This window comes from Microtus oregoni, unplaced genomic scaffold, assembly GCF_018167655.1.
Source record: "Microtus oregoni isolate MIOR12 unplaced genomic scaffold, Mior012 000000F_ref0000247, whole genome shotgun sequence".
In the NCBI taxonomy this organism is placed as follows: Eukaryota; Metazoa; Chordata; class Mammalia; order Rodentia; family Cricetidae; genus Microtus; species Microtus oregoni.
In genome coordinates this window covers 71,276,735-71,294,788 of record NW_024543059.1, presented here as the reverse complement: position 1 = coordinate 71,294,788, position 18,054 = coordinate 71,276,735, and the positions used below count along the sequence as shown (strand labels likewise).

At 41.4% G+C, this 18,054-nt stretch overlaps 1 protein-coding gene across 1 annotated transcript in view; it reads right to left on the bottom strand.

The window, feature by feature from the left end:
- Window positions 1-4,542: 4,542 nt before the first annotated feature.
- The window catches only part of Tet2 (tet methylcytosine dioxygenase 2), an 82,524-nt gene continuing 69,012 nt past the window's right edge, over window positions 4,543-18,054 (bottom strand). Inside the window, exons 9-11 of the mRNA XM_041650368.1 lie at window positions 17,322-17,459; window positions 10,473-10,824; window positions 4,543-9,098 (exon numbers count right to left, since the gene is read on the bottom strand). Coding sequence (XP_041506302.1) covers window positions 7,639-9,098; window positions 10,473-10,824; window positions 17,322-17,459 — 1,950 coding nt within the window. The 3' untranslated portion in view covers window positions 4,543-7,638. The remainder of the gene's footprint in view (window positions 9,099-10,472; window positions 10,825-17,321; window positions 17,460-18,054) is intronic.

The window sequence follows — 18,054 nt, the reverse complement described above, 5'->3', positions numbered from 1 at the left end:
TTACCAGTATTTTGTCCATTTTTTTTGTCATCCAATGCTAGATAGTTGCAGTCTTCTTCCTCTTCCTCCTCCTCCTCCTCCTTCTTCTTTTTCTTCCTCTTCTTTCTCCTCCTCCTCTTTTCCTTCTCTTCTTCTTCTTCTTCTTCTTCTTCTTCTTCTTCTTCTTCTTCTTCTTCTTCCCCTCCTCCTCCTCCTCCTCCTCCTCCTCCTCCTCCTCCTCCTCTTTTTCTTCTTCTTATCCTTCTTCTTCTTGTTTTTTTGGGACAGAGTTTTTCTATGTAGGATTGGCTATCTGGAACTCTCTCCAGGCTGGCCTTGAACTCAGAAATCTGCCTGTCTTTGCCTCCAGAGTGCTGAGGTTAAAGGCATAAGCCACCCCACCACCCAGCTGACAGCTATATCCTTAAGAAATCATATTAACTTGTTTTGCATATTTATTTTTTGCCTATGCAGATTTTTATACTTGATAGATTAGATGTTTCTATCAATTTTATCAGTTGCCTTCTTAGTTTTGGAACTTTTCACTGAAGCTGTACCTTGGCACATCACCCTCTTAGACAATATTGGCTTTGATTCTCACCAGACATATGCACTTGTCCTTTCTTTGGCTTTGAATAGTGGCTTCACAATGTTAAGCAGCATGGTAGCATAGAAGAGGACCCCTGCCTTTGCGTGATTTACAAGAGAGGAAACACTAGCAGTGCAGGCAGGTATGGCATGAACAACAGTGTGTGAGTGCACAGCATGACTACTCCCACAACGGGTGTGCTGACCTCTGTTAATGTTGGGGTTTTCCCTAGGCTCCGTTGATGGTACATCTGCTACTATCAAGGTCGTGGGTAGCAGCCTGAAGTGCCGTGTGGTTTGAAATGCTTGTTTTCTGGCCAGCCACTTATGTTACAAGAGGAGTGACTGTGGCAGGAGGGATAGCCCCCTCTGTGGCTCTCATTCTTGCTTCTGCAACAGGTGCATTCAAAACATGGGTAGGGAGGGGGTAGCAGAAACTAAGAGAGGTGGTAACAGGAACCACAGTATTTCTCACTATATTTTATTGACAATGGCCTCCTGGAAGTGGGACCATGTAGTTGCTTGTTTGTTTCCTGACTGTCCAGACTCATTTCCTGGCCATCCAGACTCCCGAAATAATCACACAGAAACTATATTATTTGCAATACTGTTTGGCCAATAGCTTAAGGGTATCATTAGCTAGCTCTTACATCTAGAATTTACCCATTTCCATTATTTTATATTTTACCCTGAGGATAGTGACCTACCAGCAAGGTTCTGGCTAGTGGCTAGCATCTATCTCCTGTGGCAACTCCATGGCTTCTCCTTGACTCTGCCTTCTTTCTCCCAACATTTAGTTTAGTTTTCCCAGGCTAGCTCTGTTCTGCCCTGCTATAGGCTCAAAGTAGTTTCTTTATTAATTAACCAATAAAAGCAACACATATACAGAAAAACTTCCCATATCAGGACCATGGCCAGAATCATACAAAGATGCCCTTCTTTGGCCATGCAAGACTCTAAAGCCTCCCCCACATAGCCCCATCTATTGGAGACCAATGGGTCAAACACAAGAACCTGTGGTGGCCACTTGTCCTTGTCACTCAAAGCACAATACTCAAGAAGGGAGTTAGGATCCTGTCCACTGGGGCATCTACTAGTGGAGCTCTGAAGCTCATCACTGAAAAGAATATTCTGGCATGAGAAAAAGGAGATGTTGACGTGCAGTATCTCCTTAAGGCTTACAAATATTCTACTTAATGTTCATATTCCTACCCGATCCTCACCATAGCTGTGATGGGTGCATTGTGCTGATCTTCTAGACATGGTTCAATGACACTATCAAGTTAACTTCAAAGCCAGACACTGTCTCCAGCATTACACTTCTTAAAGCTGCAGTCAAGAGCCCACTGTGGGTCTGAGAAGGTGTCTCGGTGGAGAAAGGCATTTGCTTCTTGCAGATGACCGCAGTTCTGTTCCACAACAGAACATCACATAGACAACTGTAAATCCAGTGCTGAGGATGACACCCTCTTCCGCCCTCTGTAGGCACCAGGCACACACCTGGCCCACACACATGCATGTAGGCGAAACATTTATACACATAAAATGTGTTTTTTAAGGAGGTTGGGCATGGTGGTATACACCTTTAATCCCAGCACCTGGGAGGCAGAGGTACGAGGATCTCTGAGATTGAGGCTAACCTGGTCTACATAGTGATCTCCAAGACATCCAGGACTACATAGATCCTGTCTCAAAGAACAGCAAATGATGACTCTGACGTGGGTTAAGGCAGTGCTTCTCAAACTTTCTAATGCTTCATCCCTTTAATATGTTCCTCATGTTATAGTGACCCCAACCATAAAATTATTTTTGTTGCTGCTTCGTAACTATAATTTTGCTGTTGTTATGAATTGTAATGTAAATATTTTTTGGAGATAGAGGTTTGCCAGCAGGGTTGTGAGCCACACATGGAGAACTACTGGATTATAACATCACATTAACACGCATTTCTCCTAAGCAAGGGATAAAAGCAAGGGGTTTTGCCTATGAATCCTCAATCCTGTGAATTCAACCCATCTCTGGATTTGCGCAGAGAGGGGAGAGGCAGCAAAGCGCTTTTCTGTAATTAGTAATTCACTCACTACCTAAGTAGAACTCTTATTTCAGCTTGAATGAAGAATTGATTAGAGAGTGAAGTGTCAAATTGAGTAGATTAAGCATCATTGAAGTCGCAGAAAAGAGAAGCTGCCAAGGGCATGTTCGTCGCCTGTGTCTGTTAGGAACAGCGGCCCCTTTAAAGAAAAAGCCTGTTGCAGACAAGCAGAGAAATCTGTGAAAAATTACCTGGTAAAGAAGGATATTTAGACAGGTGGCCTCAAATGTATCAGAACAAAAGAACCTTTGTTCTGAAGCACACTGCTAAAACCGGAATAATGTAAATTACAGTTAATTCCTTTCTAAGTATTCTTTGTGTTCACTTTCTCCTGGAGGGAGTGAGGGAGGGATGTAAGCAGAAAGAACATGCCCCCCCCTGCCCTCCCCCCCCCCCCCCCCGGCCCGATGAGTGATAAAGTCAAGAAGCAAGTGTTTCTTGGAACAGGGTCAGCCCTCTTCTTAGTTCTGGAAAGAAATGTTCCCGCACCATCCTGTTCTGACAGAATGCTCACCTCCAGATGGCTTTTAACCCAAAGCACCAAATTAGAGCTCTCGGGGACATGAGGGGCATGCGTCTTGCTGAAGCAAGTCACTTCACCTGCAGCATGATTCCCCTGAGCAGATTAGGCAGGAGTTGAAGCTAATGGAGAATAATCCAGTGTGGGAACTGTTGTGTTTTAAAGCAACTCAAGGCTCGGGGAGGCAGCAGGTTATACTCTTAAGGGCTGCAGCTTTGCACAGGTTTGTTCTTGCCCGTTCTGGGGGAGGGAATAGGGCCCATAAAGCTCGATGGTGAATGATGCCTCATCTGTCATATCCAGCTGTCTATCCATTCAAGTCCCCTGCAAGCTCAGCTGCTGGCCTGCCTGCAGCTCCTTTCCAGTGTGCTGACAGCATGCCCAGCTTTTGAAGGTTGGTGGGTTGAAGGTGCGAGGGAGCAAGCAGAAAAAGCCTTTGGGGTTTGGACTGTGTGATTGCTCCATGACCTTGCAAAGGTGGACAGTGGGAATTTGTGGAGGTTCAGGTAGATGATGGGCCACGAAAGGACTTAAGATAGAGTGTGCCTAGCGGACTGAACTTGTGAACATTGATGGGCTGTTCTTCATGGCACGCTGACTTGGGGCAGTCCTGGAGGCAGCTGTCAGTGACCTAAAAGTTACCAGGGGCCAAAGTTTGCACCATTTGCATCAAATTTGTCCCTAGGCCCATAAGAAAAAAATCTGGAAGAGGAAATTTCTTTATTATAGGCATGATGAGAATGATTACCCTCTAATTTGGGAAAAGGTAGACTACAAGACCCTTATAACTGCTAACCATGACCTGTGGATCTGGGAAGCATTGCAGCCAGAGTGCAGTGGGGTTGCAAAAGGGTCTGGTTCACATGCAGAGGACAGATGTGGCTGAGGGCAGTGTTGCTTCAAGCTTCCCAAAGCCACATGGGACAGGCCCATCTGGTACGGATCAAGCAACTTTTCCTGCAGCAGACCCTTGGAGGCCTTGATAGGCAGGAAATGAAAATGTAAGAGTGGCCATGAATAAATTGAGATTAGACTCAGACCAGGGCTTATGCTTGGGAATATGGATCAGCTGATGCCGTGAGCTAAAATGTCAACCTAGGATCAGCTGCTGGGATCATTCCATTCCTGGCTACCTGTCTATATTTGCAGAGGAAAGAGACTGAAAGTGAGTAGAAAAGGGGGTGATGGGCAGATAGCCTAACTTAAGAGCCAGCTTTGGGGTATTCATTTCGTTTTAGTTTAACATGTACTAGAACTGTGTGAAAAGTGTGAAAAGTGTCTGGAAGATGACAAAACCCAGTTCTTCCCATTTTACCTCATTCTGAACAAATGAACGAAAACTTCTGCAACAGGGTACTTCGAGTGCATTAAATAAATATAAATTTTATTAAAAACACTCACATAGCATTATCAGGAATGATATAATAATAAACAGCTTTCAAATGGCCTGCATAATATTACAATACTTACAGTATTTATAACCACCCTCAGATTTTATAAACAAACCCAACTTCTCATGAATGAAACTAAGTTAAAAAAATAAACCATAGAAAAATGCACACAGAAGATCATTATCTTAGTGTCAAACTGCAAAAGATTTTCCTAACAAGTTAACAACTACCTTGTAAAGTGAACTAGACATCACTGTGCGTCAATCAAGATGAAAAATTCATTCAAGTAATGTTGACACCATGCAGAAGCACTTTCAAGTATGGCCCTGTAGTCAGCCCATTCCTATAGAAGCAAATCTCTGATCTGCTTTCCATTTGATTTAACTGAGAGGTTGGATGTCATTTAATTGCCTCTCTTCCTACATGACCTATCCCCTCACAACCACACTTCCTGCTCCTGTTGGCCAGCAGTTTGACAAATTACAGTGGGTGACATGTAAAGCAAACATTCCTTATGGATGACTGGCTCAAGATGGCCAAACGCACCTACAAGTAGCCGATGTCGTGGATTCAACATCATGGTGTGGAAAACCATTAACTTTGTGGTTTTGTGTGCAAAGCAGACGTTCTGAAAGTTTTAATGACAAAATGTGACTAGTAAATTACAAAGGTCTCCTCCACTGATCATGGAGCCCTTTATTTGAAAAGCTGGTAAGCAACACTCTTTTTAGGCCACCGTGTAACAGAGTCCTATTGCACAGCACACCACCAGATTCCAGGACTGTTTCGAGACACTCATGGATATGAACCTGTAGTCATTACTAGATCAAAAACCTTTGAGGATTTGGCCAACAGTCATGTGATGACCTTTGACTTCACAAGTTTCCCTTTATCAGGTCAGTGCATTCTATTTTAAGCTTTTTACTTTGTTAAAAATCATCAAAACTCTCCAGACCGTTAAAAAAATGCTTTTCTTTATAATTAAAAGTTGACAAATTTACAAAATTAGTTTCAGTTATCAGTACATGTACAACCAAAATAGGAGGGATTCAAAATAAAAGAGTTAAATCCCTGAAAAAAAATATATTAACTGACAACTTTACATAAACACAGATGGCATGTTGGCATAAGGAGAACAAGCTGAAATATCCCTGAATTTTTAGAACAAAAGGTTTGAAATTCAAGTTATACTTGCTAAGAAATCAAGTATTGAAAACGGTATGTTTTAATAATAATAAAAAAAAGACTTTTAAAAAATGGTGGTATACAATGCTATAAGCTTTCGCTTAGTTTAATATCCCATTGCCAAACTAGTGTTGAGGTATATGACAAGTAGGAACATCACCCAAACTTTTAATCAATTCTTAGCTCACATTAGCATCGTTGTGTAGCAGTCTGAGTAGCACCATCGTGATGTGAATTTTGCTTCAATTTCAAATATATATATATAATATATATATATACACATATGTATATATTTAATTTTTTTACAGTACTAAAATACTAAAGCATTGCATTAAAAAAAGTTTTGTTTTACAATTTAATTTACTATACAACTCTTTCGTCTTTTTATACAAATTTATGATTTAAAATCACCACAGCAAACCAGCTGCCTATTTTGTTTAGGGTTTTTGCTTTGTTTTGTAGCCAACCGTTTCACATGGACCTAACCCTGTCTGCTCATCTTACCCAGGCATCAGTCCAATCCAGCTTCCTGGTAAGGAGGACACTTAAGCAAAGAGATGACATCGCAATGCACGAGGAACACGAAGGCAGCCTGCTGTCCTGGAGCGCCTACAGCTCCACGAGACAGCGTGGGCTGCAGTGGACAGCTCTGCTGGGTCTGTAGCATGCAGCTAGTTATTGCCTGCAGCCAACAGAGAATCAAGCAGCACACACAGAAGCCACGAGCTTGTCACACCGTTACTATAGCCAGTAAGATGAGCACCAGAAAGCACATGTTCTGTGGACTAACACATCCACTCAGCTCCGGTTTGGACTTCACAGGCCGTGTCAGCAACGAGTACTGCTCATCAGCAGATACATGGCTAAAAGCAAATGTTTTAAAAGCTTTCCTTTAAAAAAAATAAACTTTTAATCCTAAGTGAAAGTAAACTTTTTTTTTTTTTAAACGTCTCAGTACCTTAGCATTGTTCAAGTTGCCAAAGCTTAGGTAGGCAAAGTGCTTCTAAAACACCACTTAAAATATTTCAATATACATGTATTTGCACATATAAAAATGTGTGTATGTACACATTATGTTTATTGTCCTACAAGGACATCACTGGATGAGCACAATCCAGAGGCCTTTAAAATGTCCATGTTTAAAAAACTAAGCTGTATAAGAATAAGTAAGTAAGACAGAAATGTAAATGAAAGGTACCCCGGTTCTTCAAGGGCACCAGACTGCACTGACAGCATGGGAAAAAGGCATTTACTTTTCGGCTATTAAAGACACCATTTTTGTAGCACCATTTCATGTAACACCCAAACAAATTCAGTGTTTTGCCATTATTCACGTAAGCTTCCTGTAGCTTCTCTGATAAATAAGTTAATATTAAGATTACAGTAAAAAACTGCGTGTTCAAAAGCCATAATTCCAGTATTCAGCACACCTTAGATCAGCACCAGGTGATTCCTGCAACTGTCCTACTACAGTACTGTGTCCCGTGACTATGCAAACTTGGTATTAGACGTGGTCACGTGTGTGGAGTGCTGGGGAAGCACGTCTCACGCACACGACCTCAGCCAATCAGAGAACCAGTGGTTTCGAAACTATGAACTGTGGCGCACTCTCTTCCCACCTTCCCTTTGCATAGGATGCTTTGGTCTTTCTCCTGAATGCCACCAGGGACCGCTTGGGAAGTCAGTAGAGATTAAGTGCAATGGTAAAAATAATCCCTGTTTTGCTGGTGAGCTGACATCCCTCCCCCCAACAAACACACACAAACACACACACACACACACACTGCATTTGTCATGGATGCTATGACCTGTCCCTGTTGCCCGTGCCGCGAGAGCTATACCACTGACAGGTTGTTCTTGGTGTTCCGGCGTAAGGGACCGCATCATACATATCTGCTGTAAGGCCCCGTGACCTGAGTGAAGGCATATGGAGATGTAGTCACCGTAGAGTCTGTGGTCAGGGACCCTGTCTTCTCAACAAGAGACTGGATGAAGCGCAGGTAACTGGGCTCAGAAGGTTCCTGCAGCTCCATGGGCTCACGTTTTACCCTTTTGCCATGGCTTTTCTGAGACACGTGCTCTGGTCCATACTTTTCACACTCTTCCTCTTTCTCTCGGGCCTTTTCAGCCATTTTGGCTTCCCAGAGAGCCAAGCCATGCTTTGGCTCGTTCAGGTTCTTATGCTGGTAAAATACAAGGGAGATCCTGGTGGGATTGACCCGATCGGGAGTATTTATCCGTGTTGTGGCATGAAGCTCTCGCTTCGCACACTCGATGAGAAGTGAGCCATGAGTTGGAGCCACAGCCACCCCTCCAATGTCAGGGTCAAGAAAGCTGTGCTCACTGTCTGACCAGACCTCGTCATTGTCCTCCACAGAAGAAGCCACACCCTGGCCTGCTGCCCCAGGTTGTTTCTCCTGACTGCTGTCAGGCAGATGGTGTAATAGACCTGGGGTGGAAGCAGTACTCTCATGATTCAGCCCTGGAAGCACCCTTGATAGCCCATTGGCTGTGTGGGAGAGCATGTCATTCTCCTTGCTGTGGAAGGCGTGATTGGAGCTGTTCGTCATACCCGAAGCCGCTGCTGTGTAGCTGTGGATGGTCTGAGGAGGTGGATGGCGCTCGCTGTTTCCGTAGTCTGTGTGTGGATTGCTCATACTGTACGGTAATCTGGAGGCAGCTCCCATGAAACGGGCATCTATCTCGGGGGCGGGATAAGGAGAGAAGGTTGCGAGGTGATGTACATTTGGTTTTATGGTACAGTTGCTGAAGGCCTCTCTCTGCATGTTTTGGTTTCCATAACTTAAGTACTTAGAGGGACCGTCTCCAAACCTCTGTTGGTAAAATGTGTGGATGGGTGGTAGGTTCAGCTTGGTCAGATGCTCCTGGCTTGCATATCTGTACAGATCCCTGGGCTGAGACTGGGGGGAGTAAGAGCCTAAGTAAGGAGAGCAGTTGTCCACGGACACATTCCCATTGCACTGATACGCTCCGTATTGGTTATTCTGATTGAAAAGCCCAGGGTAAGGGTTCATGGGGTCAGAAGGACTCAAATACGATGCTGCAGTTTGAGATGAGGTGGGGTAACAGTTCATGTGGTTGGTATCTCCATAAATATCCGAAGTGTGTGAAGAGCCTGGATAAGGGCTAAGTGGATTGGGCCGTCTCATGTATGGGTTGGTGGGGTAAGAGCCGATGGACTCAGACTGAGAGTTACTTTGCAGGATCTGTTGCTGTGGCTGAGGTGGCTGTGCCTGTGGCTGATGTGGCCGCTGCGCTTGCTGAAGGTGCCTCTGGAGTGGCTGGGGCTGCTGGATGACAGATCCCGAAAGTCGCAGTTGTTCTAAGGAGATAGCAGGAACACTGGCTGTTATTCTAAGAACTCTAGTGGAGATTCTTAAATATATGCAACAGCATAGACAGTCTCCACGAGCAAGGGTGAAGGAAAGCCGGGGCTCTGAACATTGTCAAGCAGAACTTTTTGTGTCTGAAGTATTAGCATAAACACGCTGAGCTTTTAAAGCTACATTTTGTAAGAAAGAAAAACGTGTGTCCACCAGAGTCATTCAAAATGCCTCTGCTCACTCTACCTATCTCCCAGCCCTTCCTCAATTTAGCCCATGTCCTCACCATCTATGCAAACACAGTCTGAAAGGGAGTGACGGTACTATAATAGTGCCCCCCTTACCTCTATTGTTCCTGGAGGAGGAAATATGTTTTATTTTATTTCTCAATTGTCTGGCATGTGACAGGACTTGTTATATAATTAGAATGACAAGAAGAATTGCATTTATCAATACCTAGAAAGGATCTTATACACTTGGTGAATCCTACTTCATAAGAACATTTCCCAGAAGGAAATTTACACAACTGAAGAGAGCACCTTGTAGAAATGTTTGCCTTGTAGGCTACAAACTGTTAAATGGACCCACTGTGGTGCTATTGGGACATGAACAGTTTTCCATCACAGAAACCAGGAAGAAGGGAATTTTCATCTCTCAAAGCCAAGAGGCAGTAAGCGGAATGGCAAGAACATTCTTGTCATTGGTGGTGGAGTCAATATACATCCTAAAACCTGGATTTCTTTTTAGTAGCTCCAACTGTAGATAAGGCAAGGGGCTCTGAGGCCATTCTCTATGAGGACGACCACAGCCAGAAGCTCTTTTGATGAGTGTGCAACTTTAGCTAAACCGGACCAAACCTGTCTATGGAAAAATGTACTCAACTCACCCTCTATCCTGTAAACTGCATTTTCAACTCATTTCAATATAGGACTCTTTAATTAGCTAGGCCTAAAGGCTTGGAGCAGTCCAGTTTTCTCCCTTCCCATCTATTCTTTTGCCAGTGTGATCTGTTTTGTATTCTCAGAGGCTTTCCTTGCAGTTTCTTACATATTTAACTCAAGGTCTTGTGCTCCCCTCCTGCCCCATTGTAGGTCCTAATGCTCCCTCCTTAAACTTGGTGAAATGTCCCTGCATGATTCACATGACTTCTGACATATAAATGACCTGTTTATAAGTTTTGTTATTTATTACATTTAGGACAACTCAATGTCCCTCTAGTCAGATGTATGGTACACCAACTCTAACAATGCCAGTGAAGCCTGGACCTGGTCACTTGCGGAAGATCGTGCTATAGACTCAGACCACGACTGTTAACACTCCCCCACCCCCGTGTCACCCAGCGCCCAAGGCCACAAGGGTCACGCGGAGTTTACCTGGCAGCTGTTTCATCTGGTTTGCACTTTCCATCTGCTTTGTGCGCGAGGAAGACTTCTCCTTTTCGTTCTTAGTTGAGCCGTTCTCCAGGGAAGACAGCTTTTCAGCTGCAGCTTTCTTGGCCTCTAGTTTTCTTTGTCGGCAACTCTTGACCGGCTCTGCCAGCATCCTCACCTTCCTCCGGAAAGAGTTCAGCACCTGAATGGACCCCTTCCGAATCTTCTCCTCCTGACCTTCGGTGCTCCCAAACTCATCCACAGGAGAGATTTTGTACATAGGTAATACATGGAGCTGCTCGTCCTTAGGCTGTCCTCCAATCTCTCGATTGTCTTCTCTAGTGAGGGTGCACACCTGATGGGGAGGGGAAATGGTCCAGGCTCAGTTGCAGGTTCAAAAGCAAGTGTATACAGGCTAAAGTTTCTCCCTCCCAGTATCCACATGTGTGTTGAAACAGGGACATGCGTGGTATCAAAACCAGATCTGCCTGTTATTAATGAAGACATTGTACAGATTGAAGACAGGAAGAAAAGACAAGCTCCCTTTTATACTTTTTCAAGTCTATCAGGAAGACTGTCATGCACATCTAGCTAGATCTCAAGGAAGAAGACATACTTCTTCCAGATGAAATGATGACATCTCCTGCTTTCCACATATTAAACACACACGACAGATCATTTCCGTCAAGAAGCTATAGCATGCTTCTGACCACGTGACCATTATGCGCATGGGTGGGGAAGGGGAATACAGCTCGGCTGCCCTCAGACCTGACTCCTAACTATCCATGTTTAAAAAGTGTGCTGGAGAGATGGCTCAGTGGTTAAGAGTACTGTATATTCTTCCAGAGGACCTGGGTTCAATTCCCAGCACCCACATGACAGTTCACACCTGTCTGTAACGCCAGTTCCAGGGGAACAAGCATCCTCATATAAACATACGTGCAGGCAAAGCATCAGTGCACATACAAAAATAAGCAAATGGTTTAAAAAAATTTGCTATGTTCAAGAAAATTTACAGCTGGGTGGGTAGTGGTGGTACACTACTTTAATCCCAGAACTCAGGAGGCAGGTGGATCTTTGTGAGTTGAGACCAGCCTAATCTTCAGAGCAAGTACTAATACTGGAAAGTCTACACAGAGAAACGAAACCCTAACTTGAAGCCCTCTCCCACCACAAAAAAAAAAAAAAGGAAAAAATTAACAAGACACCAATTAAAATAAAAATGATCTGGTCACAGATACAACTCATGTATAGTTTCACATGTCCTCTTTTCCTTTAATAGTTTAAAGGTAATTTTCTCTCCTTAACTACAATTGTCATTTTGATAAAAAACTTTAATATTTACTTGATAAATGGAGAAAATAAGACCTAAAGGACAAGTAGATATAAAAATGAGTGGGAGATATTCCCTAAAAGGAATATGATCTTTCCAAATGACTAAGGAATTATGAAGAATGTTTCCCGAATTTATGTCTCTGAATACATTTCTCTTACATATTTATCACTGCTCAGTTCTCATCCAGAGTGCCTTTCCATCTTGCCCTGTAGAACCTGTGATCATTCCAAGGCAGGTACTCTCAGTTCCCACTCCATAAAGAAGCTGCTTTGGGCCTCTAGCTGGGGAGAATAGAGCAAGGTGGGAGTTCCAAGCAAAGGCAGAGGAGAAAGTAGACAGAGTCAGTGAGACGCCATGTAGCCACCAGCAAAGGAGACAGATGCCTGGGACCTTTGCTTGTTAACCACGAGCCTCATGGTGATGTACAGATGAACAGAAATCGGTTAACTTAAGGTATAAGAGCTAGTTAGAAAGACGCTTAAACTCTGGGAAAAGCAGTGATTTAATTAATAGAGTTTCTGTGCAATTATTTCGGTCCGGGCGGCCGGGAATGAGCGAGCAGTCTCCGCCAACATAATCACTTCGCAAGAATAAAGAACTGACTACATTACTAAGCTACTACGTTTTTTCCATGTTCCAGACTATAGCACGGCCACCAATAGTCAGGGCTGGCAGGGTTATGAGCAGTTTCTTTTCTTTGATCTAACTTCAACTAGGGCTGATAGCTCTGAATCAGAGCCTGTGTTATAACCAAGGATGTGTTAAACCATTGTGTCCACTGTGATATGTAGGCATAATGAGCTCCTTTGGACTCAATGTGCGTGTGTCATGAACATGACACTGGGTGTCAATTACTTCCCACCTTAGCTTTGGGGGACAGAGTCTCAAGTACACTGTTTGGCTGGGTGATTGGATAGCAAGCCTTAGCGATCCTTCTGTCTCCACTTCCCCTATGCTGGAATTAAAGATGCCTGCTATAGTACTGGCTTTTACATAGGTAGAGGGGATTCAATTCAGTTCTTCAAGCTGGAGGCAAGTACTTTCCTGGTTGAACCACTTCCTCAGCTGCTGAATGATCAAATTCTGCACATTACAAACTGTGACAGTGATAACATGTTTTTCATTTCTATTTCTCTACAAGGAGAATCAGAACCTTGTCTTGGAAATGGTAGTGTGTGTGTATGCATGTGTTTTCTTTTCCAAGCTGTGAGGTTATAATTCACTACATACCTAAAGCTGAAGTTTGATTTTTTTTTACGAGAAGATTTTCGATTGTATGTATGTATGTGTTGTTTATGAGCACATGAGTTAGCATGACTATAGAAACCAGACCAGAATAATGTACCAAATCCCTTAGACCTGGAGTTACAGGTGGTTGTCATGATATGTCATTTGTATTTTAATAAATAAAGCTTGACTGAAGACCAGAATACAAAATAGTCACAATAGTTAGTCATAGAGGCCAGGCAGTGGTGGCACACACTTTTAATCCCAGCAGCAACAGTAGTTAGCCATAGAGGTTGGGCAGTGGTGGTGCATGCCTTTAATCCCAGCATTAGAGAGGAATATAAGGTGGGATGAGACAGGAACTCATTCTCTTTCATTCTGAAGATTTAATAGATGCAAGAGCTCAATAGTGACTTGGCTGCTTTGATTTTCTAATCTTCAGGTTGAACCCTAATATCTGTCTCTGGGTTTTTATTATTCATGCTACATTTGATGCCAAATGTGGGCTTGAACCCATGACCCTGCGACTAAGAGTCCCATGCTCTACCGACTGAGGATGAAATCTGGCAGATGGATGTGTTCTATTGTGTAGAATTTAGAAAACTAAAATATGTACACCACACCATTCATACTCATTTAGGTTTTCAATGGGAAACTGCTTTGAGTTTGGAAAAGGCTGATTCAGTAATAACACATTTGATGGAGGTTATGGCAATCACGGGTATACTTGTACAAATAAAGACACACAATGCTCCAGCATATGTCTCTAAGAAAATGAAACAGTTTTTGCTTATTTTAATATAAAGCATATTACAAGTGTTCCACACTATCCTACAGGCCAGGCAGTTATAAAAAGATCAAATCAAACTCTAAAGGATAAATAAACAGAAAGGGATGATAAATACCCCCCAAAATTGATTGTATCATGCTTTATTGACTTTGAATTTTCTAAATGCTAATGAGAAAGAAACAACAGCTGTGGAGAGACATTAGATAGTAGAAAAAACTACAGAATGAAATCAGTGAATACACTTTAAAGATGTACTGACCTCAGAATGGAAAGGAGGATATGTGTTACATTAGGGAAGGGGGTGTTGCTTTTATTTCCATAGGAGAAGAAAAGCTATAGATACCATCAAATTGATAAAGATTTGATTTGAACAAAAGACAACCTCTTAATTAGAAGAGATGATAGTTCATCAAACACCATGACCATTTAATATAAACTATCCTATAAAACTATCAAATGCTTTTACTTCATCAGCTACAACTTTCCATAAGAGAATCTCCCCAAAATTCAAGTTGGGGAAGGATTTTCCATTTAATATAAACTATCATATAAAACTAACAAATGCTTTTACTTCATCAGTTATAACTTTCCATAAGAGAATCTCCCAAAAATTCGAGTTGTTTTGTTTTTTCAGGAGAATGAAGACATCCAGCTAAGAACTGGACCACTGGACAAATGAGACATCTAAAGAAAAAGTACAAATCATCTAGGAAAAATGTCTCAAGAAAAAGTAAGTTGGCCTTTTGGTATATAACATTTCTAATGTGATAAAATTTCATAAATCTTTCCAAATGCTAGTTTCTGCTGTTCTCTACAGATACATAATGCAAATGGTCTTTTTGTAGTCTCGGTGCAATTAAAAATCAAAGCTGGCTTTGGAGTTGGAGTGTGGCTCTCTCATTTTCTGAACACATGTATGTTTATTAAAGTGAAATCCAAAATTTGTCTCATGTCAGAAGAGCCACCTGATATGGGACAGAAGAAAAACAAATATTTAAAGACTATTATATTGCTACCAATCTCATGATCCTTTGGTTTATATTGACTATTTAATAACTTTTCTTGATATACAAGATTAATCTAGATATTATAAGTATATATTATATAAATATATATTAAACTTTTTGTCATGATATTAATGGTTATATAGAGTATTAACTAATTCTAGGAAAAGGTTCTACCTTCCTGTACATGATTTTGGGTTTGAGTCTCTATCAGTTTTCTGCAGTGAACCCTGGGCACACCTAACAGTAATCTTTGAAGTCTTCATAAGGATCATGGGGCCCAACAATGATGATTCCTTCATGAATATGATAACACCACCAAGTTAAAAAATATCCCCTAAAGATTGGCTTTGGACTACAAACTGCTCAGAACAATTTCAAGGTGGCTAGCTGAGATGATCCAGCCTCACAGACTGCTCTAGCCAGGACTTGAAATAAGTCCTGCACTTTCCCATTACACAGAGACTGGACAACAAATGATACAGCTACATTTCCCTGGACTTGACAATTAACCTAAAATTTTCTTTTCAGGATTCCCTAAAGATACCATCACCCCCAGAGAGCAGGAAGCACATTTAAGAATATGACTTTCACTTTCCCAAGAGGTGGGGTGGGTGGCTTTTGGTCTTTCATTGTTTAGGGAGATTGGTTACAAGCTGTTAACGGTAATGGTCAGGAAAAAAGCTAAACAAAGGAAATGAAATTCAAGGTTCTTGTTTTGAATAGAAAAAGGGGATACAGATATAATAGGATAAAATGGTAAATTATTAAATCTACTCTGAAAAAAAGAAGATATAGATATGATAATATAAAAGGTAGATTATTGAATCTACTTTTAAAAAGAAATTACTAGTTTTAAATGTTCTACATTGGATTGGACTTTTGTATATTGTATACAAATTTTATATATTGATACAAATTTGAGATTAATTGTGTTACAACATACTGTACATACATTTCTTCTTGTTTAAGGTATTGTACCTATACAATTCATTTAATGATGTAAAGCAAATTCCTAGTCCTTGAAAATTATTATTACAAAATATTTAGGATAATAAGAAATTGCAGGTTTGTAATTAGTCACCTATTATAACTGAACTTGTAGTCACATTAGGTATGGTTTCAATGTCAAACAAAGATATATTTTAGATAGATAGGTCATCTTCAAACACTTCAGAGATTTACAGAATATAGCATTTAAAGTGTCCTAGTAACATAGTTTTTTTTAAAAAAAATGACAATGAGATATTTCTGCTACTGGCAGCACTAATCTCCTTCAGAGAAGATAATGGGCATCTAAGAAACTCCACATAGAGTTTACTTTCTTTGTGGCAAAAGTAAGCCACTGGGTAAGAAAATGCCCTTGTTTCGACTGCTGACAGTACGCTGTTCTAATTGGGCAAGCAGGACACAGAAGAAAGTGACTGCCAAACATTGTTAAGACAAGAAGGGACAGCCCTTCAGAATAACCTGCTTCACAGAAAAACCTGTCAGATATGCTAGGTCTGTAGACCAGACCAAAGACGGTTGCCCCAATGTTGCAGGGGAACTTTGGGTGATTTTCCAGGTAGCCAGATGTTTCTGTCATTGCTTACATTTTTTAGAAGTCATTTGCTTACACTTCCTGCTTACTCAATTAATATTATTTCCTTCTTGTGTTTCTGAGAAAGTTGAAGATTAGATAGTTATAGTTTTCATTGTTTATCAGATGCAGAAAGCAAGTTATTATAAAAAGCAAATTAGGTACAAGATTTTGACTCATCAAGATAGGATAGAAATGGAGTTTTTCCTCTGAATTTGTCAAATGCAAATGAACTAGACATTGCTGATGCATTTATTGCTTTTATATATTGTATATAGTTATTGTACTTTTTGTATATAGTTTTTCTTATATGAGGTATAACCCTCTTTTTTATTTTAGACAAAAAGGGGAAATTTTAGTGATATTTCATTTGTATTTTAATAAATAAATCTTACCTGAAGACCAGAACACAAAACAGCCATACCAGTCAGCCATACAAGCCAGGCAGTGGTAGCATACACACCTTTTAAACTCAGCAGCTACACTAGTTAGCCATAGAGGTTGGGTGGTGGTGGTGCATGCCTTTAATTGCAGCACTATAGAGGACTACTTAAGGTAGGATGGGACAGAAACTTGCTTCTCTTTCAGTCTAAAGATTTAATAGAGGTAAGAGCTCTTTAGTAGCTTGGTTGCTTAGATTTTCTGATCTTCAGGTTGAATGGTAATACCTGTCTTTGGGTTTTTATTATTTGTGCTACAGGTGGTTGTGAGCAATGATTAAGATTAGTACTAAGAATGCCCAAATTCTCATGTGGTTTTCAACCTTTCTACTAATATGCCTCTCTGTTATAAGAGTGTTTGCCATGCCCAGGAAGGTTACTTTGGAACACAATTGACATCTGTTCTGAGCCAGCAGCATACATCCTTTGCTTTTCACTGGCAGATGCTGCTAGGATCACTTTTTGCCACTTACCAATGTGCTGCCATTTGGCATGTTGTGCAGGTCCCTGTGGGCATGAGCACAGAAGTCCACACATGCAGTGACCCCTGAGAATGGTCGGCCTTCCTTCAGACCCAAACGGCACTCTGGAGCTCTGTGTTCATATTCAATCTGAGGAAAACACATGTGTGAGTGGGGAGGTACTTCAGAATAGTTTTGAGACTATTTTGCACATATTTTGCACTTTATATCTATAAAATAATGGAATGACAAAAAAAATAGAGCACACGCTTAACATAGAAAAGTTTCATTTGACAATACTATTGAGGAAAATTTCATGTGCGTGTGTGATGCCAAGGGTCCCACTCAGGGCTTCACACATTGAAGTGGCACTCCACTCCTGACTTACCATGCCAGGTCCCAGATTTCTCCTTTCCCTCCAAATCCTCTTCGCTCTTTCAAATTCACTCTCTTGTTTCCCACTAATTGTTAGTGAAATATATACATATATGCACACAATAACTGTTATTGTAGCATATATTCCTAAATGGAACCTGCCCATGAACTTGTTAGGTGGCATTTACAGAAGGCAGTCTAACTTTGATCTATGTGTACCCACATAACCACTGCTATAAACAAAGCATCTTCATTCCTTGAAGTTTCTGCCAGTCTCCTGGGTTTTCCTACCACACGGAAAAGTGAGGTCTGCACCACATTTAAAGTCTTTTACATAGTCAAGGGAATAACCCATATTAAAAAAAAATGT